General features: G+C 37.9%; 2 protein-coding genes across 3 annotated transcripts; both read left to right on the top strand.

The window, feature by feature from the left end:
* Window positions 1-39: 39 nt before the first annotated feature.
* On the top strand, window positions 40-3,861 carry mpc1 (mitochondrial pyruvate carrier 1; the record flags this gene model as incomplete). 2 transcript variants are annotated; one of them, XM_079667387.1, is made up of 3 exons in its annotated part: window positions 40-738; window positions 2,130-2,226; window positions 2,709-2,845. In XM_079667387.1, the coding sequence occupies exons 1-3, from the start codon at window positions 664-666 to the stop codon at window positions 2,843-2,845; spliced, it is 309 nt and encodes a 102-aa protein (XP_079523513.1). In that variant the 5' UTR covers window positions 40-663. The 2 variants fall into 2 exon arrangements, with proteins under 2 accessions (XP_079523513.1, XP_079523512.1); XM_079667386.1 differs by lacking the exon at window positions 40-738 and adding an exon at window positions 3,049-3,861 and having other exon boundaries at window positions 2,103-2,226; window positions 2,709-2,841.
* Window positions 3,862-6,035: 2,174 nt separating this feature from the next.
* On the top strand, window positions 6,036-13,941 carry kifbp (kinesin family binding protein). The gene is made up of 13 exons (XM_079665180.1): window positions 6,036-6,770; window positions 7,363-7,461; window positions 7,809-7,888; window positions 8,059-8,117; window positions 8,415-8,539; window positions 8,967-9,060; window positions 9,307-9,419; window positions 10,162-10,311; window positions 10,496-10,570; window positions 11,229-11,391; window positions 11,527-11,701; window positions 11,791-11,976; window positions 12,951-13,941. The coding sequence occupies exons 1-13, from the start codon at window positions 6,183-6,185 to the stop codon at window positions 13,087-13,089; spliced, it is 2,046 nt and encodes a 681-aa protein (XP_079521306.1). The 5' UTR covers window positions 6,036-6,182; the 3' UTR covers window positions 13,090-13,941.
* The last annotated feature ends 4,966 nt before the right edge of the window (window positions 13,942-18,907 follow it).

Below are 18,907 nucleotides of genomic sequence, written 5' to 3'. Positions count from 1 at the left end.
TGTTACAGTTAGATCTCATAATTCCCCTGTGTTGATTGGAGGGTACGCCTGTACAGGGAGTGGTGAGAACTGGCTCCTTACTAAGAATGAAGGCATCTTGGTCATATGTGAAATGGATGTTTTTCTTTTTGCATTTCATAGAAAAAAATTAAAGAGATGACCCTGAACCAGAAGCAGAAGGAAAAGGATCTGTCCCCTATTTTGCAAAAAAAAAAAAAAAATCTTACTGAAGAGAGAAAGTCAAAGACGAAATTGATGAAAAATGCAAACACGTTTTTTGTGTGCAAATATTCTCAAATATTTAGGTATTTTGTGTAGTCTGCACTCTTTTAAGGCTTCCAAAAATATTGTATGTTTATTTATTTTTTATGTTTTTGGTTTCAATGAAACAGTAATTCTCATGCATTTGTAAAGTTATGTATGGAAGCTTCCATTGATGTTTCTATATTTATTTTCTTGAAAAAAAAGTGAACTGTCTATGGTTCTTATTATACATCCATGATGGTGGACTGAGGTAGCGCTGCGTCATTGCCACAGTGTCGTAAAGCGCCAATGTTGTGGTCGGAAATTGCACTAGTCGTCCTCTGAGTTGAGCTTTCAGTCGCCCTTCAGCAGAGAAACAGTGCTCATCTTGGTTTAAACACACCACACCAACGTTAAACCATGGCTGGGGTTATTGCACGGAAAGCTATCGACCACCTGAAGAGCAAGGAGTTCAGGGAATATTTGATGAGGTATGTCAATTAAGCTGTTATATTTTCTATTGGCTCTCATGCTAAAGTAGCGTTAGCTCCGGTGGCTGTCGTGTGACATACGAGGGGTATAACAAGGGGTTGATTTACTGCCGTGTTCTGTCCATATGTTTTCATAAAATCTAATGACAATTGTCAACAATGTGTTTGTTTAATTGTGTTATAATGGTATCGTTTGTCTCAGTTGTCTGCTAGTTTTCAAGGACATTTGCTCGCCTCTTTATTCAACGTTAATACGACTTTCTCATTAACTTGTGTCTCCAGTTTGTGAGGTTGTTAATACATTGAGAGAAGATTGTGGATAAACTTGTTTTTTAAAGCATATCTAACTAATTACGGTATTTCATCAACATTGGTGGAGTAAGAACTCAGATATCTTAGTAAAAGTAGCAATACCGCAGTGTAGGAATACTCTCTGGAGTTCAAAATGTAAAATACGCATCAAAATGTACTTACACTACCAAAAGTTGGTCAGTATTCCAATGAATATACTATATTATTGAATAGTTATGCTGCGTTATTGTGAGCGTTTTAAATGCTGTAGCCAGTTAATATGGGGCTTTTTTGTGCTGTTAATACTTGCAGGGAGCTTTACCAAGGGATTAATCCTTTTTAACCCTAACCTGCTATAACCATAACCCATCTAAGCAGAGAACACTACTATATAATGTGTACATGTTGCCCTGGCGCTAAATGTAGAGTAAAGGCTAAATTGTAACAGTGATGCAAGTAGCCATCTTTGTTGACATTTGTAACAGATAAAGATGGTTATCCCCCGGGGGTTATTTTTTGAAGAGATTTGTCTTTAACAGTTAGTAAAACATTTAGAAGGTTATATAAATGCGCTGTAGTTGTAGGGGAGGCTTTCTGTGGTGGCGTGTTGTGTAGAAAACACAGATTAGCTTGTGTTATGAATACTGTGGAAGACAGTGGACTGTAAGCATTTGTAATGTTTTCATCCAGATACTTAAATGTTACCACACTCATTATTAATTCATTTTGGAACAAATAAGTATTTTTTACTTCCTGCAAAGCCGTGCTTTTAAATTGTAGCAGTTTGCTTGTCATATTTTGTGAATGTATCTGTCCTGAAACTGACCTATGTTCTGTTTTGCATGGCAGCAGCTCTTGTTTGGCCCCTATCTCATATCTTATTTATGTTCTTCTCTCTTCTATGTGGCCCTGAAAAAAAACAACGTGTCCAAAAGCACAGTAAGTACTCATCCTTGTTGTTTGTCCTATTGCTGTCAGTATATTTCTATCTGCGTTTCACCTTATCTGTGATTCCCTTCGGTTATGTCTAGCTTAAGCTTTCTGTTTGTCTCCTACCTACATATGCTTAAAACTATATTTCTCCCTTTGTGTTTATCTGTACAGCATTTCTGGGGTCCAATAGCAAACTGGGGTCTTCCTATAGCCGCCATCACAGATATGAAGAAGAGCCCTGAGATAATCAGTGGCAGGATGACCTTTGGTAAGATAAAGCCAGATGTAGACATAAAGAGCACACAACCGTGTATGGATAACTTTGGTAGGGTTTGGTGTGTCAGCTTAACATTTTATCAAGGTTTCTTAGAATTAAACGATTGTAAACTACAGCTCTAATTTCTCTCTTTAGGTAACAGAAGATATTTTATTTGACTGCTTCTTTTATACCTCACATTCTGAATTCAAGAAGGCCTCAAAGGAACTGAAAACTTGGTCAATGTGTTGTACAAAACATCAGGTCTTTATTGGAGTATATTAAAACAAATAGGAATAGAATAAATACTTGTCCTTATTGATGTGTCATTGAACCTGCTGTGATGCAGGAACATTTTAGACTTGATATGGTAATAAAGTATTTTAAAGAAATACAAAAAGTATATAGATTATAACAAATCAGTGCCAATCACTTAGTGATTTAAGAGAAAAAACACTTAAATAATCCATTGCCTGTGTGTTTCTTCCTCTCAGCTCTGTCCTGCTATTCCCTGCTCTTCATGAGGTTCGCCTACAAGGTGCAGCCACGTAACTGGCTGCTGTTCGCCTGCCATTTGACCAACGAGTCTGCACAGCTTATCCAGGGAAGTCGTCTCATTAAATACAAGTAAGCAATCATTTATGGTGGGATTTCCTGTTGTCATTGGGAACAGATCATGTATCATGAAACGCTTTTTTCAGATTTTTCTCTGTTATGATATGATATGATAATGATAAAAAAACATATGTCCAAAATCCTTTAGTAATCTTTGACATTAAGGTGAAGGGATAAAAGAGGAATGTAAGCACACTGACTGTTTCTTTTTCATTGCAGCATGGACAAGAAGAAGGGATCTTAATGGCAGAGTGGCGCCCGACTGCTTCAACAGCCAAAATAACCTGAACATTAAAACTACTGAATATATACATTTTATCTCAATGAAGCTGTGCCACTTTCGCCATTTAAACCGGGTGTTACCAAGATTGATCATCCTCACAAATTTTAATCACTTTTTACTACACAGACAGAAAAAAAGAATTTGCTTTCCTTCAAGAATTTGAGTAAACTGCTGTGATTAAATTACATTTTTGCTAAATTCATCATGACACAAAATATAATATGGGTGAATGTACACTTAGCTAACCAGTCTGACAGTTTGCTGTCTTTCACACTGGCTGTTACACTCGTTTTAGGTCATCAGCAATACTATTTGTGTTGCTTTCTAACTGGCTTATTAATGGAACAAATAATGATATGTCAATGGGAACTCAGCCTGAGGTCAGTTTGTGCAAATGTGTCCACACCATGGCACATTATACTTTGCTAAGCACTTTCATTCATTAACCTTTACTTAAATGCCGAGGACACACGGAGAGCTAAGCTCTTTCTTTGTTTTACTCTGGAGTAAAATGTTAAGCTGAACAATGAAAACGGAATGTGTATGAGGAGCCGATATGGCTTTATTACACTGTAATAAATAAGAAAAGCTGCTTCTGTCAGTGCTGACCAAAACATGTACTGTGTGTTGTTCTCATGTCATTCACATTAATTTATCGTCACTGTATAATAAACATTAGTTTTCCCTAATTATTCATTTGAATCTCTGGCGTTGTCCAAATAAACTGGCTTTAATCAAGTTGAACACAATTAAGCAAGCGAGTGATTTATTCTTTTAAAGTTCAGCTTTGTGATTACGTTTTTAATCTGATAATTGTTTTTGTTTTAAAGTCATGTTCATTTGCAGGAATGAGTCCTTCAAAGTCAGATATTCGACCGTGGTAAATGTCAAGGAGAACACGGCTGTGTATTTACACTCAACACTTTGCTCTGCAACCTAATGCCATGTTGGAATAAAACAACTACTGTATTCAACAAAGTTAAAAGATACCAATCAAATTACAGGAAATGAATGGTTATTTATGCATTTCAATAAAAAAGGAATTGATCAATATCTTCAAAACCAGTTGTCAAAAAGCGATTCCAATCCTTTAACCCTGTAACCACTTAGGGCTATTTAGTCAAACATCCTGCACTTTTATGGAGCTATTTCAGGGTCATAAGTTTTGATCATTCAAAAAAATACAATTTATTTGAAAGTCCAAGTTTTCATCCTGAACTTTGAAAAATACAATGTTGTATTCAAAACCCCCAAAAATAATTTGAAATAATTTGTCAGGTTGAATATTATTTTTGATTCAGTTCAGCAATTTTTTTTAATAAAATATTTATTTTCATATTTCACTTTCATACATATTTTGATATTTGAATACTTGTTTTTTACAGTTTCAGATTTTACGTTTTCAGATTCAAAACAATTATTTTTTCAGTTTCAAATCTTTTTTTTTCAGGTTTCAATCTTTTTTTCGCCTTCAGATCGTTTTTCACTTTTAGATCTTTTTTTTCGCTTTCAGATCTTTTTTTTTCGCTTTCAGATTTTTGACCCTGATATTGCTTCGGGGGGCGGGGCTTACCAAAGAGTAGTTTGGCACCCTGAGTGACAGCCCTCCCTCTGTCATTATGACTTCATGGATGTTAGGTAGCGCAAGAAATACAACTACACACTTTCTATACACAATACTCCCGTGATTGGTGGTAAACAAAACTGATACTAGCATCAAAGTTCCGTTAAGCGAGCTGTTGAGCATCGTAGTTGGCAACAATCAAGATATAAGAGCAATAAACTGTGCTAGAATCTGAAATCACGTATCCGCAATCAAGCTTTGTCCTTCCCCACTTCCACGTGGCTCCATGAACGCAGCATAATAGTATTAGCTTGGTTTTTGCGATCAGAATCAGAATACCTTTATTAGTCCCACAGGGGATACATTTACATTGTTACAGCAGACAAGAGCCAAATACAGCTTAATGTTACCTAAAGCAGGCATACAAAAAATATTAAAGATTAAAAAAAGAAATTATATATATTTTTAAAGTTACAGATTTTACATAATACACACCCTGTGACAGTTCTGCGGATTTAGCAGCCAGGTATATATTGCACAGTTTTTAACGGCATATATATATTGCACATACTGCAAATATTGCACATAGTTGGTATTTATCAACAAGATGTGTTATAGTCTGTGTAAAGTCACTCAGGATGCCAAACTACTCTTTGGTAAGCCCCGCCCCCCCCCCCCCCCAAGCAATATCAGGGCCAAAAGTTGGAAAGCGAAAAAAAAGATCTGAAAGCGACAAAAAAACATCTGAAAGTGAAAAACGATCTGAAGGTGAAAAGCAATGTGAAACCTGAAAAAACAAGATTTGAAACTGAAAAAATAATTGTTTTGAATCTGAAAACGAAAAATCTGTGCTGAAAAAAATAAGGATTAAAATATCAAAATATGTAAAAAAGTGACATTTGAAAATAAATATATTATTCCAAAAAATTGCTGAACTGAATCAAAATAATATTCAACCTGAAAAATTATTTCAAATACTTTTTTTTATTTTGAATACATCATTGTATTTTTCAAAGTTCAGGATAAAAACTTGAACTTTCAAATAAATTGTATTTTTTTTTTAATGATCCATACACTTTTAATGAGCTAAAACTGTATTTGTTATCAGCAAATGCAGTTAAATTGCTTATAGAGGCTATTATATGTTTGCGGTAATATTGTTATTTGGTAAAGAGGTTATTTTTAATGCAGGCTATAGGCTGTTGGACCGTTTAATCAAAAACCTTGCATCATATGTCACTCGTGACCATTCTGAAGCAATACGAAAATATGGAGTTGACTAAAAAGTACAATATTTCCCCCTGAAATTATCTAGAGGTAAAGAGAAACAAAACATAGAAACACTGGTAAAGTACCTACCTGAACATTGTTCTAAGCAGCTCTAAACTCATTTGTTATATTACACCACTGCTCACAACAAATACATTGGAGACACTCAGTAAATAAACCTCATACATAATCAGAATAATATCCTGTCCTAAAAAATCTTTCACGGTAGATGGCAGTATGCACCTAAAAGTTGGTATTGCAATCCACCAAAAAAAGCCTCAGAGAAGAAGAGTGGTAGTTGTGGTATCTGTAGTCAAAACGAAAAAGAAGAAGAAGATAAACATGGCGTCCGTCAGTAGTGATGAGTGGAGAGCTATTTGTGACAAATTTACCAACGCCCAGAATTTAACCGTTGTAGAATCACTTAATGACCCGGACAATGACCCGTTCCGCTCAAAATACAAGGCCAGGGAGCTCCTCAGGGAGATATACTGCTCGCTGAAGAGTTTTGAGGCCGGGGAAGGTGAGGAGGAGAGCGGCGGAGAGACCGGAGAGAGCGGCGAGAGCGGCGAGAGCGGCGAGCAGCTGCCGGTGGAGGCTCCGGTAGACGGGCAGACTGAGGAGGCGTTCAGTCAGGGCTTCTGCGGAGACTCTCCAGCCGGGCTGCGAGCCGCTAAACTCGGGGCGGTGGAGTACTACCTGGGCGTCAACCATGTGGACACAGAGGAGCTGTCCGCCGGGCAGGAGCATCTGATGAACAGCATGAAGCTGCTGGGGAGATGCAGGGTATCATCGGAGAATGTGTCACTGTTTATCCATGCCAGGGTAACGTTAACGATTACTTTCTTAACATTAATGTTGACAAAAATGGTGGAGCGTGACCACACATAACAGACTGACTGATTGATGTTGCTAAATCCCAATATAATTGACAATGTCATCATAAACAATGCCATTTGTAGGCCTGTGGGACAGCAGTTTGCTACACCATTCCCTTTTACACACTTTAATAACAAGTAAACACTACCAAATCTTCCTCATACTACTGGAATTATTTGCACATTTCTCATACAATTTAGCACATCTCTGCACTGTACTTCCACTTTAAAACGTCTATACATTTATTGTGCAGTAAGTGGTGATATTTTGTATTGTTTGTCCTTTGTTCTTTATTTATGTTTCTTTTATTTAATAATATGTTTTATAATTTTCTTTTTAAATATATGTTCCTATTTTTCCATTTCTAATTGTATGCATGCACAATTTTATATCAAGGCAAATTCCCTTTATGTGAAATCCTACTTGGAAATAAACTAAATCTCAATTCCGTCAATTGAGTAAATATCTATTCTAATGTACTAGGAGATCAGATGAGGCTTATTATCACTAACCCATGTTTTGTCTGTTTGTGTAACAGAACCAGTTGGGCATCCTGTGGGCCGGCCGCGATGAGACGGAGACCGCTCAGGGATTTCTTGAAACGGCTGAATCTATCTACCAACGTTATATGAAAGAGGTAAGGTTGGTGTGGTTTATGGAAAATCTAGAGAAAATAAATATCATAGGCATACATAATAGTATACATAATTCTTGTATTGTTCGTTAAGTAAGAAAATGTGTTTTTTGCTTTTGACCTTGTATGTTTCTTTGACCCCAGATTTTTTTTCATGGTGCTACATTATGACTTAAATGTGTTCATAGCCTCAAATGAGAATAACATGTGTACACAACTAGGTAGCAAAATGGGATTGTGGCCTAGTTGCTGGGTGTTAAAAAACACAACATCAAACCACAAAAGTGATAGCCGAGAATTTGATTATTGCAACTGCAGGAGCCATAGTTTAAAAAAAAAATGTTTTCTAGGATGGAAGTCCACCCACTGACATGGCAGATTACTTCAGTACTGAAGAGAACCAGTTGACACATCAGGAAAGGACCAAGAGGTAATTTGTCACCTTTAATATCCCCATACAAAAGCTGTATGTACATTTACAGAGTGTTTGCATGATGTGTGGTCATTGATTTACACTGGGTTTGTTTCTTTCTCTGTTATGCTCTACCTTCCCCTTATATCTTTCTCCTTTTCACTCTTTCTCCAACTTCCCTTTTCCAGGTTTGAGTTGGCCTACACCCATACCATGTACTACCTTGCACAAGTCTATAAAAACCTTGGTGAGTTTGATGTTGTTTGAGTCAAATGCAACAGTATACATGTATTGGTTTATGAAAAAGTCATACTTAATTATTTATGTAATATACATTCAATAATATAAAACATATATATTGAACTTAAGAGTCTCTAATTTATTTAATCTAATGAGTAATGTGTTGCTTTAAGGAATGTCTGAAGAGTGCTTCTGATCTGATTCAGAATACATATGTATCTATGTAATCATAATGAAGCATTGCCTTGTTCTTTTTAGCTCCTGGTTTAGTGGTTGATGGTAATGAAAGTGTTTTATCTCCCAGGTGAAACTGAGCGTGCTGCCATCTACTGCCACAGCACCCTGCAGAGACAGTTAAAGTTAAATCAGTTCAGTCCTATGGAGTGGGCTCTGAACGCTGCCACACTATCGCAGTATTACATCACTAAGGTAGGGCACGGGTGGATATTAATTAATTGAAAATGATTGATTTAAAACCTCTGAAACATTTTAAAGGATTTTACATCAATTTGAGACAATAGCTTGCTCATGTCAGTACGTGCTGGTTATTACCAATATAGACAACATAACTGTATCATTTCTTAATACATGATTTCATCAAATTATTATTACATTGAAAGACGATTCATTATTATATTCAATTACCGCCATACCCTAATTTGAGCTTGTACTCATCCAAAATGGTTTAATCTGTCTGTTTTACCTTGCAAAGTCTTGTTGTTCACGTCTTTCACATTTTTTAAGTGAAATAATTTTTATTACAATGCAATACAAGTTTGGTTGTAGTAGGCATGCATGTTTGTAATATCTAATTCATTTCAGTATTGAAAGGTGTGTGTGTGTGTGTGATTTTTAGGGCCGATACATGGAAGGCAGACATTGTCTCTCAGCGGCAACTGTCATATCGGGTTTGGCAGGAGAAGTTCCTTCTGAGGCCGCAGCACAGGAGAGTAAGCATCTTGCATTAATTAACATATCAAAGCAAACGTACATATTTGCCTATTTCTATTGTCCTTTTTAACTGCAATTAGGAAGGCAGGAGCAAACACAGCTGTGTAGCTAAGCTTTGTGCAAGTATCTTACCTCCCTTCCTCTGTCTGACTCCTTCCACCTCAGTCACTCTCACTTCATCCAGATATATCTATCCTTCCTGTTGGCATATCCTAACATGTTTGTGTATCCTGTGTCTGACCCAGGTGAGACCGAGAGCGAGCGCAGGGAGCAGCTCAGGCAGAAGAGAGCAGAGATTGCGAGATGTTGGATAAAATACTGTCTCAACATTCTGCAAGACTCTAAGAAGCTGCTAGAGGTGTGTGTGTGTGTGTGTGTGTGTGTGTGTGTGTGTGTGTGTGTGTGTGTGTGTGTGTGTGTGTGTGTGTGTGTGTGTGTGTGTGTGTGTGTGTGTGTGTGTGTGTGTGTGTGTGTGTGTGTGTGTGTGTGTGTGTGTGTGTGTGTGTGTGTGTGTGTGTGTGTGTGTGTGTGTGTGTGTGTGTGTGTGTGTGTGTGTAAAAACCTCCCGAACAACGAAGGAATCCTAACCTTGTTGTGATTCCACACTACCTTACAAAACTACATAACTCTGCCTTTGTTATTTTGTTGATTGAGAGACCCCTAGTGACAGAAAATAGGATAATCATAATATTGGGAGGGATGAAACCCTCTTTAATGGTCAGTGTCACACATGCAGAGCAGACAGTGAAATGTGTTCTCTGCTTTTAACCCATCCTAGTACCAGGAGTCTAGCACTAGGAGCAGTGGGCAGCTATTGTACAGTGCCCGGGGAGCAAATGGGGGTGGGGGGGTTGTCCGGTGCCTTGCTCAAGGGCACCACGGCAGGGCAGGATGTGAACTGGGACCTCTCCAAATAGAAGTCCATATATATATTTAGGTCTGGTCGGGGACTTGAACCCTACGGCTCCCAGTCCAAGCCCCTTCTGACTGAGCCACTGCAGGACAGATATTGTATCGGATATTGTAGGTTTGAAGAAAATCACTTGTAAGGGCTTTTACTTAAAGTTGATGGTTGTTGTTTTGAATTTCTTTGTGAACAGGACAGCATTGGGGAGCTGGATACAGATCGTCAAGAAGAAATGAAGAGAGGGAGGAGACTTGAGGAGGAAGAGGAGGAAAAGGAGAGGAAGAGCGCTATGCTGTTTGGCTCTGAAGACACCTTTGACTCCATTGCTAGCCTGGAAGAGAAGGTTAATAAACTTTCTGATGCTTCTGCTGGTTCTGCTTGTACAGTCATTATAATAATTATTAGTTACAGACCATGTTGTACTACATTAGGAAACACATTTAAAATGACTGTCACCAGAGGGCGCCATTCTGCAAATAAATACTAGACCCATTTTAGGAGCTCGAACTCTGCTTTTTGTTTTCCAGGTGCGCTGTTTGTTGCCAATGGACTTCACCGAGGCCAGAGCCATATTTCTGGTGGGACAACATTACGTCACACAGGTTTGTAAAGCCCACTGACACACTCACACTGAAACTGGGTTGGACAGACCAATACAAAATGTAGACAATCTTACACCAGTAACCAGACACACCTACAGCAGTGGAGTTATTGAAGTATCCATACTAGCTCATAAGATTAAACATTTTAACTAACCAATGCTTTTGGGTTATGTCATGTATTTTTACTTCCCAGCGCAGCTTGTAAAGCTTATTGAGATAGTTTTGAAGAAGAAGAGAGACACTAGTTCCTACATGAAACTGATAAATACAAAATAAAAATAGAATAAGGTCTGTCAATTATTTTGATGAACCTGCTCAGGATTTATGGAAAGAGAAGTTTCTTTTGAGTTTCTCTAATTAAATATTTGTTGCCCTAGTTCCGTTAAATTGGAGGATGCAGACATTTTTTACAGCCAATATCTCAAACACTCAGCAACACACATCAAAACAATCTAGATTGATTGATAAAACCACAGGAGAGATATCTGAGTTTTTCATTTTGGCCTGAAATGTCTCTTTAAGTTAGTATTAATGGTAGAGTTGATGCACAAAACCAAGATTTCTTTAAGAAAAAACATGGCTCTTGGGTTTATCCCACAGTGTATAGTTACAACTGCTAAACTTTGTAATCTCTCCGTCTTTTCACTTAATCTTGCAGGCCAAAGACTACTTTCAGATGGACGGCTATGTGACAGACCACATAGAGATCCTGCAGGATCACAGTTCTCTGTTCCGATCCCTGGCTTTCTATGAAGAGGATCTGGACCGGCGCTGCAAAATGCACAAACGAAGAGTTGATATGATGGAACCTGTCTGCATGGGTAGTTGCATTTTTCATTTGTCTCTGAGTATTTTCAATGGAAAAAGATGACACAATATGTTGTTGTCAATATTCAACGCAAATGTCCATGTAAAGTGACCTGATTGATTGAATCTGACTCTCTGTTTCACTACAGAATTGAACTCCAAGTACTACCTAATGATCCGCAGACAGATGATGTTTGAGTTGGCTGAGACTTACAATGAAATGATGGACCTGAAGCTGACGCTAGCCAACAGACAAGATGAAACAGAATCTCTTGACAGCCACACCATTAAGAAATTTAACAATCTCTGCTCTGCTTCTGCCAAGTGAGTGATTGTGTTTGTAGGAGTTGTGTGTTAGTGCATCTGAATATATTCACTCTAAATGATTGGAAATCCTCCCTTCTCCTCTCCAGGTACTTCCAGATGTTCCTAGACTCTCTGTGTTCTCCGGAGGGGAAGCAGCCGGAGCATCTGGAGGAGGAGGTGCTCCGACCGGCTCTGGTGGCTCGCTTCCGGGTGGCCCGACTCTACAGCCGGCTGATCTGCACCTCACCCCCCGGTCAGGTGGAAAACCTTGACAAGTCGCTGGAACACTACAAGTAAGAATATAGTGTATTTGTAAATATATGGCATAGGGCTGGGTTTAAGGAAAGAAAAACGATTTTCCAGTTCAATTCAATCTTCATTATCATGAACCAAAACATGGATTTAAAACATCAGAAATTAGACTATTAATATATGTACGAATAAAGTTTCTACTGGGCAAACCTCTGGAATTTTACTTTTTTAAATGTCGGCGGCTGCTCCACAGAAGTCATCACCAGGCGGCGCTGCCAAATACATTTTCAGTGGTGTCAAAAAGTCTGTCTCCGTAGTATGTTTCCTATCAAAGCAATATCTGTATTCTAACTGGAGTATTCTTAATTGGATCAAATCAGAAATTAATCCATTGAGGATATCAGTGGGGAAACCCAGCCCTAGTCATACATCCAAACACTTTCTGGGTTGCATAATCGAAAATGTAGGAGAAGTGTGCGTATGTTGACGTGATGTTGAGGCGTTAGGAAATCAGAAAGACGCATTAAGAGGAATTGTGGGCCCGACGTGTCTTGGACGTAATATGGTCTTTGTTTACATTAGCAAGCGTCGCTAACACTCAGAGATATCCTGTACTGGAGAGAGTATGTGTAAAAAAAGTAAGAAATAAAAAAAGGAACTGGCCTTGTGATAAATCGGCAAGAGAAAAAGCATTTGAGCTCCATACTGTTTCAGAAATAATCCTTGATGTGTTTGGAACATGATATGGCATTTAATCACGGCAGCATTAGCTCCCTCTCCTCCTTTTTTTTGTTTCAAGCTAAGGCCCCCGAACCTGCAGTTCTGTAACGGGGCTGGAATAGAGGGATATGAGGGATGTCTAAAATGCATGATCTGTTTGGTATTTTGAGCAAAACACATCATAGACATGTTTTTTAATATATTTTATATCTGAGACCCATAATATATGCCTAAAAATAGCATGATAGAAGACCTTTAATGTGTTGACCATCACTTTCACCCTACACTTGTCTAGATATGTGGTGGATTACTGTGACTCCCACCCAGAGGCCGTGGCCACAGTGGAGACGGAGCTGGAGCTGAGTCGGGAGATGGTCGGCCTGCTCCCTCTCAAAATCAACCGCATCAAAGCAAAGATCCACGCCAACAACTGAAGGACGCCCCCTCTCTCACCTGACTGACCAGTTGTCTACTAAAAGTGTAACATCTCCCAAAAAATGAGTCGGTCGATCTAAATGTACCACCTTTTACAGTCAGTGGACACTCCCTACAACTAGAGAAACTGGACAGTGAAGGACTTTCTTGCTTATTCAACCACATCTTTCTTGGCAGTGTTCATGCTGCATTTACAAGACCTTTGAACCCATCACACACTGTAAAGATGTGCTCTCCTCTGTGAAGTAACATTTGATTTGAACTCAAATACCACAGTTAATATACCCTCTTCAAAATTAACATGTAAATGTCAGATCAGTTGATAATAATCAACTAATAATAATTGTTTTGTTTCATTTTATTTTACTATCGTATGTGACCGAGTTCTGATTCATGTTGTTTTCTATGTTAAACATGTTTTTTGTTTTTTTATCACTCATTGTCAAGCACTTTAGCACACTGAACTTTTGTTTCTTCAGCTACTATCTGATGTTAAAACAAATGTTAAAGCCTACAGATACATGGGTCAGTGTAACCATGGTAATAACAATAGGCAGCCATCAGTGCAGATGAGACTACTGACAGGTTGTTGTTGTTGTTGCGCCTTAAAACTGAGAAGCTTTTTCTGCAAACTGAGAAACAGTCATAAAGTGGGCTTATTCCTGTTGGTTTATGAGGTATTATAATCTGCATGTTGTTGCCAGAACCCAGCTTTGACCAGGTGAACTCTAATATATACTCTTGTATATGTCTTTCCTGCCTGTGATGAATCACAATGTTATCTTGTTTGTTGTACAGCAGATAATGTATGTTATGGTGATAAACAAGTAAAGAACTACACTATGACAAAATATCGTCCTAATTTCTCAAATCTGCTCTGGAGCACTGCCAATCTCCATTAAAAAGGCATGAGGCATAATCTACATATGTCTATTATATTATGTTCATACGAAAAAAACGAATTCCCAAATATATGTATTTTATTAATGTGCCGAATCTTCATGGAAAAAGGGCAAGTGTTACTTATGGATACATCTTTTAGGAACAGTGAGTCCAATGATGTGCCTTTTTTTGTGCAAAGAGACGCTGGGTGTTAAATGAGTTGTTTTACTTTGGCATATCTCCATTTAACAGAAGTATCAAGTGGATTTAATGACTCTGGATCCTGAGTGAAAAGCTAAAAATATATCAAATGTAGGACCAGATGAGTTTAAGCACTTTTTTTTTCCCAGTCTATTAAATTACCTAATTCAGACAAATGTCTAAAACGGTGTCTATTTGAACTGAAATATCTCCTAAGTGTTTCACACACTATATCTTACATTTTACATGTTTTACACGTTGTCATGCCTTAACACCTTATAGCAAAACGTCATACAAAAAACATGTTGATGGTAGAAAGTCATAAGCAAAGGTCCCTGGATAAATGTTGGATTCCAATTTTCTGAGAATATGCACGCAGTTTCTTTGTAAAGGGGAAGTGCAACCGAGGTCGGGTTTAAAACTGACCAATTTCCTTGCTTCCTCGTTCTCTTTCACTCTCTATTATAGCAAATAGTCCTGGAGATCTGGCAGCATTTGTATTGATTCATTTGATCATGTAATCATAATGTTACCAATATACCCCTCCAACATACGCACAGACACACACACATCACATGCTAGGCAAAATACTGGTTGTCCCATAGCTTTATGAAAAACAATTTCAACACATCACAACCTGCAATTCCAGCTTTCATTTATGCTCCAACTAACATGTCTGATGCTTGTCAAAACGTGCATTTACATACCTGCTCATTGCAGGACACTCAGAGCTAATGTGCTGTGAATTATTGTGCAGTAAACTCTTTTGGCAAATTAAGAGGGATTACTGGAAGTTCCACCCTAACACAGAATACAGATTTACAGTAAATACACAATATCTTAATTTGTATATAAGCCGCCAATATACACTTTTCTAAGGTTCAATGTTATTACATGCAAGACTGAACTGCACATGTGCTGATAAACAAAGTGACCTGCAGTTTCTGAAGGTTACAAATCACATTATATCATTTATGTAGACGTTTTTAAGACATGGACAGAAGAGGCTTTAAAATGAAATCCCTCTAAAACTTGAATGCCTCACCGATTAAATATCACTTGACTTAATTCAAAGAGGAAGAGTTCGACATGAACAGTTTGTACACTTAAAGTTAATAATGAATAAGGCATTTATGACTCTAAAGGCATCATTATAACTCCCCCACTATTTTGTATTGCTCTCTTTCCATTCCCTATTGTAATAAAGTTATTTCAATCTTAATAGTATTTGATCAAGATTAGGCCTAGAACAAATATTGCGGTTGTAACAAGTTGATAAAAATAAAAATGTATGGAAAAATATCCAAGTGTTGAATGTCTCATCCTATTGGAGGAATTTAAAATAACACTGACTTTTTCTGTTGCACTCAAGCTTTTCGTACAGAACAGATCTGGATATGTATGAGCTAAATAAAGGTTATAATAATTATAATAATCCTCAAAAGGAAAATATTAGATGTTTCCTTCAAGGTTCGTATCAGTAAGTTGTGGGCATTCTGCTTTTCACACGGAGAAACTGAAACACAAGCTGTTTGCTTATCACAGCAGAATTTGTGTGACAGGGTGATGACTGTAAGGAAGTTGAACCCACAAATTCGTCTAAGGTTTCTCAAAAAACATGCAGTCATATGTGTGTCAAGTTTCTATAAACAAAAACTGCTTACATGAGCTTGTTTTGGTCATCTTCTCTGCTACGCTCCACTTTTCCCTCACAAAAATGTCTGGCTCGATGCAATCTTACTTTGATGATCCTGTTTATGTATGTGTGTGTGTGTGTGTGTGTGTGTGTGTGTGTGTGTGTGTGTGTGTGTGTGTGTGTGTGTGTGTGTGTGTGTGTGTGTGTGTGTGTGTGTGTGTGTGTGTGTGTGTGTGTGTGTGTGTGTGTGTGTGTGTGTGTGTGTGTGTGTGTTTCTGCAATTAACTCAGACAACAGACTTCAATCCCACATAATGTTACATGGGTGGGAATGGAAACCAAAATACATGTTACATGAAAAATCACATATTAAAAAAATGTATACCAAACCTAATATCTCAGTTATTAGTGAATAATGATTATTTCCTTTATCGATGAAACTGCCAATTGTTTTCTAGATTAATCTATTAAATGTTTGATCTTTAACATTCAGAAACTAGTGGAAAATTATGCAAGACTTGATTTGTCAGCCAAAAAGCCAAAAAGATTCAGTCTAAAATGATATAAAAGCTGAAAATCTCCTTATATGATTGACTGAAAGCACTGTCTCGAATGTTTGCTATTTAAATAGTTTGTATTGAGAATTGTAAAGAAGAGAAGTTTCCACTGGAGATGTTAAATGATGTGTGTAAGTGGGTATATGTGTCTCGTAAATATGTCACTTACAGTATGTGTGAGTGTGGAGGCGAGGTTGGGTAGGCTAGTGTGTCATTTCCTGAAGAAAAATGATAGCAGCTGATGTTGCCGCTTCCTGCAGCATCGTACAAATTAATCTGAAAAAAACATTTTTTTTTTCTCTTTCTGTGTTATTTTCTCTTCCTGTCTTACACGAAATAGGCATGGAGAGGAGAGGGAAGTGTTTATCTCAGGGGTTAAAGCTGGTGGCCCATGTACTGCGGCTCAGTCCGTGCTGCTGTGGAAAGGCATTGAGAGGAAGAAGTAGAAGAAGAGGAGTAAGAAGACCACATCAACAGTCCACCAGAGGAATGTAGTATTCAGCCCAAAGAACCACCTCTGACTCTGTTGTACGAGGACTCAACAAATATTGGACACATAGCTAACAGTAACATGTAAACACACACACACACACACACACACACACACACACACACACACACACACACACACACACACACACACACACACACACACATACACACACACACACACACACACACACACACACAAATACAAACACATGCAAACACACACGTCATTAGGTCAGACTGATCCAAAGGAAAGCCATCCAAACATCATAAACCGCAGTTTGGTAAAATTGTGTGTGTGTGTGTGTGTGTGTGTCTGTGTGTGTGTGTGTGTGTGTGTGTGTGTGTGTGTGTGTGTGTGTGTGTGTGTGTGTGTGTGTGTGTGTGTGTGTGTGTGTGTGTGTGTCTGAGTGTACTACAAAAAAGATCAAATGAAAAGAGCCTTAAGACAGGAATAATGAAATAAAACTGCTTTCATGAGTTTGTTGTGGTCATCTTCCATTGCTCCACTCTTCCCTCACACATTCTCTTTGGCTTGATGCCATTTTCATGATGGTTCTGTTTAGATTTGTGCGTGTGTCTGCCTTTGGAGAGGACTAACCCAAAGATGTAAGATAAATTATTGATTAGTTTGCATGAGGACAAGCTGTGATGTGTAGCATCACCACATCCCATGATACACATTCAGGGTTAGGTGGTGCAATAACATGGTGTGATGTGAGATTAAACTGCTGATTCTCAGAAGATGTGATGATCACAAAACCACGGGCGCTTTCAGATCGACTTATTATTGTATGTCAAATAAATGAGGAAACCAATTATTATCAACAACTACATATTGGAGTGTTTTATAGATTTAACAGAGGCTTTGAGCGGGTGCATGAATACAGATCCATTTTGTGCAGTCAAACGATAACATCTAAAGAACTTGGTTTTACATTTAAATACGGATGAGACAAAATTTGCCAATATGTTGTCAATATTTACAGCAACAATAACTGGGACATTGTGTGAACTACATTGGAAATGTCAACATTATGTTGATAATGGTCAGGCTTTAAAGAATAGGGTTTAAATAACCCATTCAATATACAAATTTAATTGTCATAGTCATTTCAAGTGTAAGAAGGGAAAGATGCTTTTAATACAAAATACACAATGTACTGTTGTGTCAGTGTATAGACAGTGGATTTGTTTTTTATTGATGACACCGCTGAGGGGTACATTTGAAGAGACACTGAGGTTTAAGACAATTTTACCCTCAAACATTGAACAAATAGAATGTCCCTCACCACGTGAACAAGCCTTGCAAAGTCTGGTGCTTTCCAAAAGACATTAGAAAGAAACTAATACTCTGATGAAGGTCTGTAGGGACAGCAGGCAACTATTCAATCAAAGTCTGAAAATATTGATCTTCTTTTTAAAACACCTGCACTAGATAGATTGGCGGTGGTTGCTTCAGGTAATTGACATTAGAGAGAGATCTGATCATTAGCAACATTCAAAAGTTAGATTTCTGAGTGTTGTGACATTTGGTTTTGTTTCCGTAGTGCTAATCTATGAAACTGTGAAACAACTCTGTCGACACACTTGAATTCTCCTTATTCTATTTGAAATCCAACCATAATTGAACCTTCCTTAAAAAGAGACGCACATTGCATCCCATAATTGCAGTATGAGTTTCTTCTAATCCTCTTCCAGCTCCTTAAACTGGGCAGGAGCATTTTGGATAAATTCTGAATCATCATTGAGTTAATCTGATACACTTCATCTGCCCGAGGCAGCGATACATACCAGGTGTTCCACATTGGAAATGTCTCGACTTGTGTTTACGAGCACAGGCTTACGTCACACAGAAAGTGAAACACACAAATATAGACATATAGGAGAGTTGTGGAGGGAGATTTTTGATCTGACACTTGAATAAAAATAGCAACAACGTGGTAAAAAAAATATTGCATTATAAGTTATTGAAAATGTTTCGCTTAGCAGCCATACAGTATATATACTTGAAACATCGTAAACTGCTCATGATGCCATTCAAGGCCCTATT

The sequence above is a fragment of the Notothenia rossii genome, assembly GCF_949606895.1.
Source record: "Notothenia rossii genome assembly, chromosome: 2".
Taxonomy (NCBI): Eukaryota; Metazoa; Chordata; class Actinopteri; order Perciformes; family Nototheniidae; genus Notothenia; species Notothenia rossii.
Note: the sequence above shows the minus strand (reverse complement) of the source record. Positions and strands in the feature narration are given on the sequence as shown.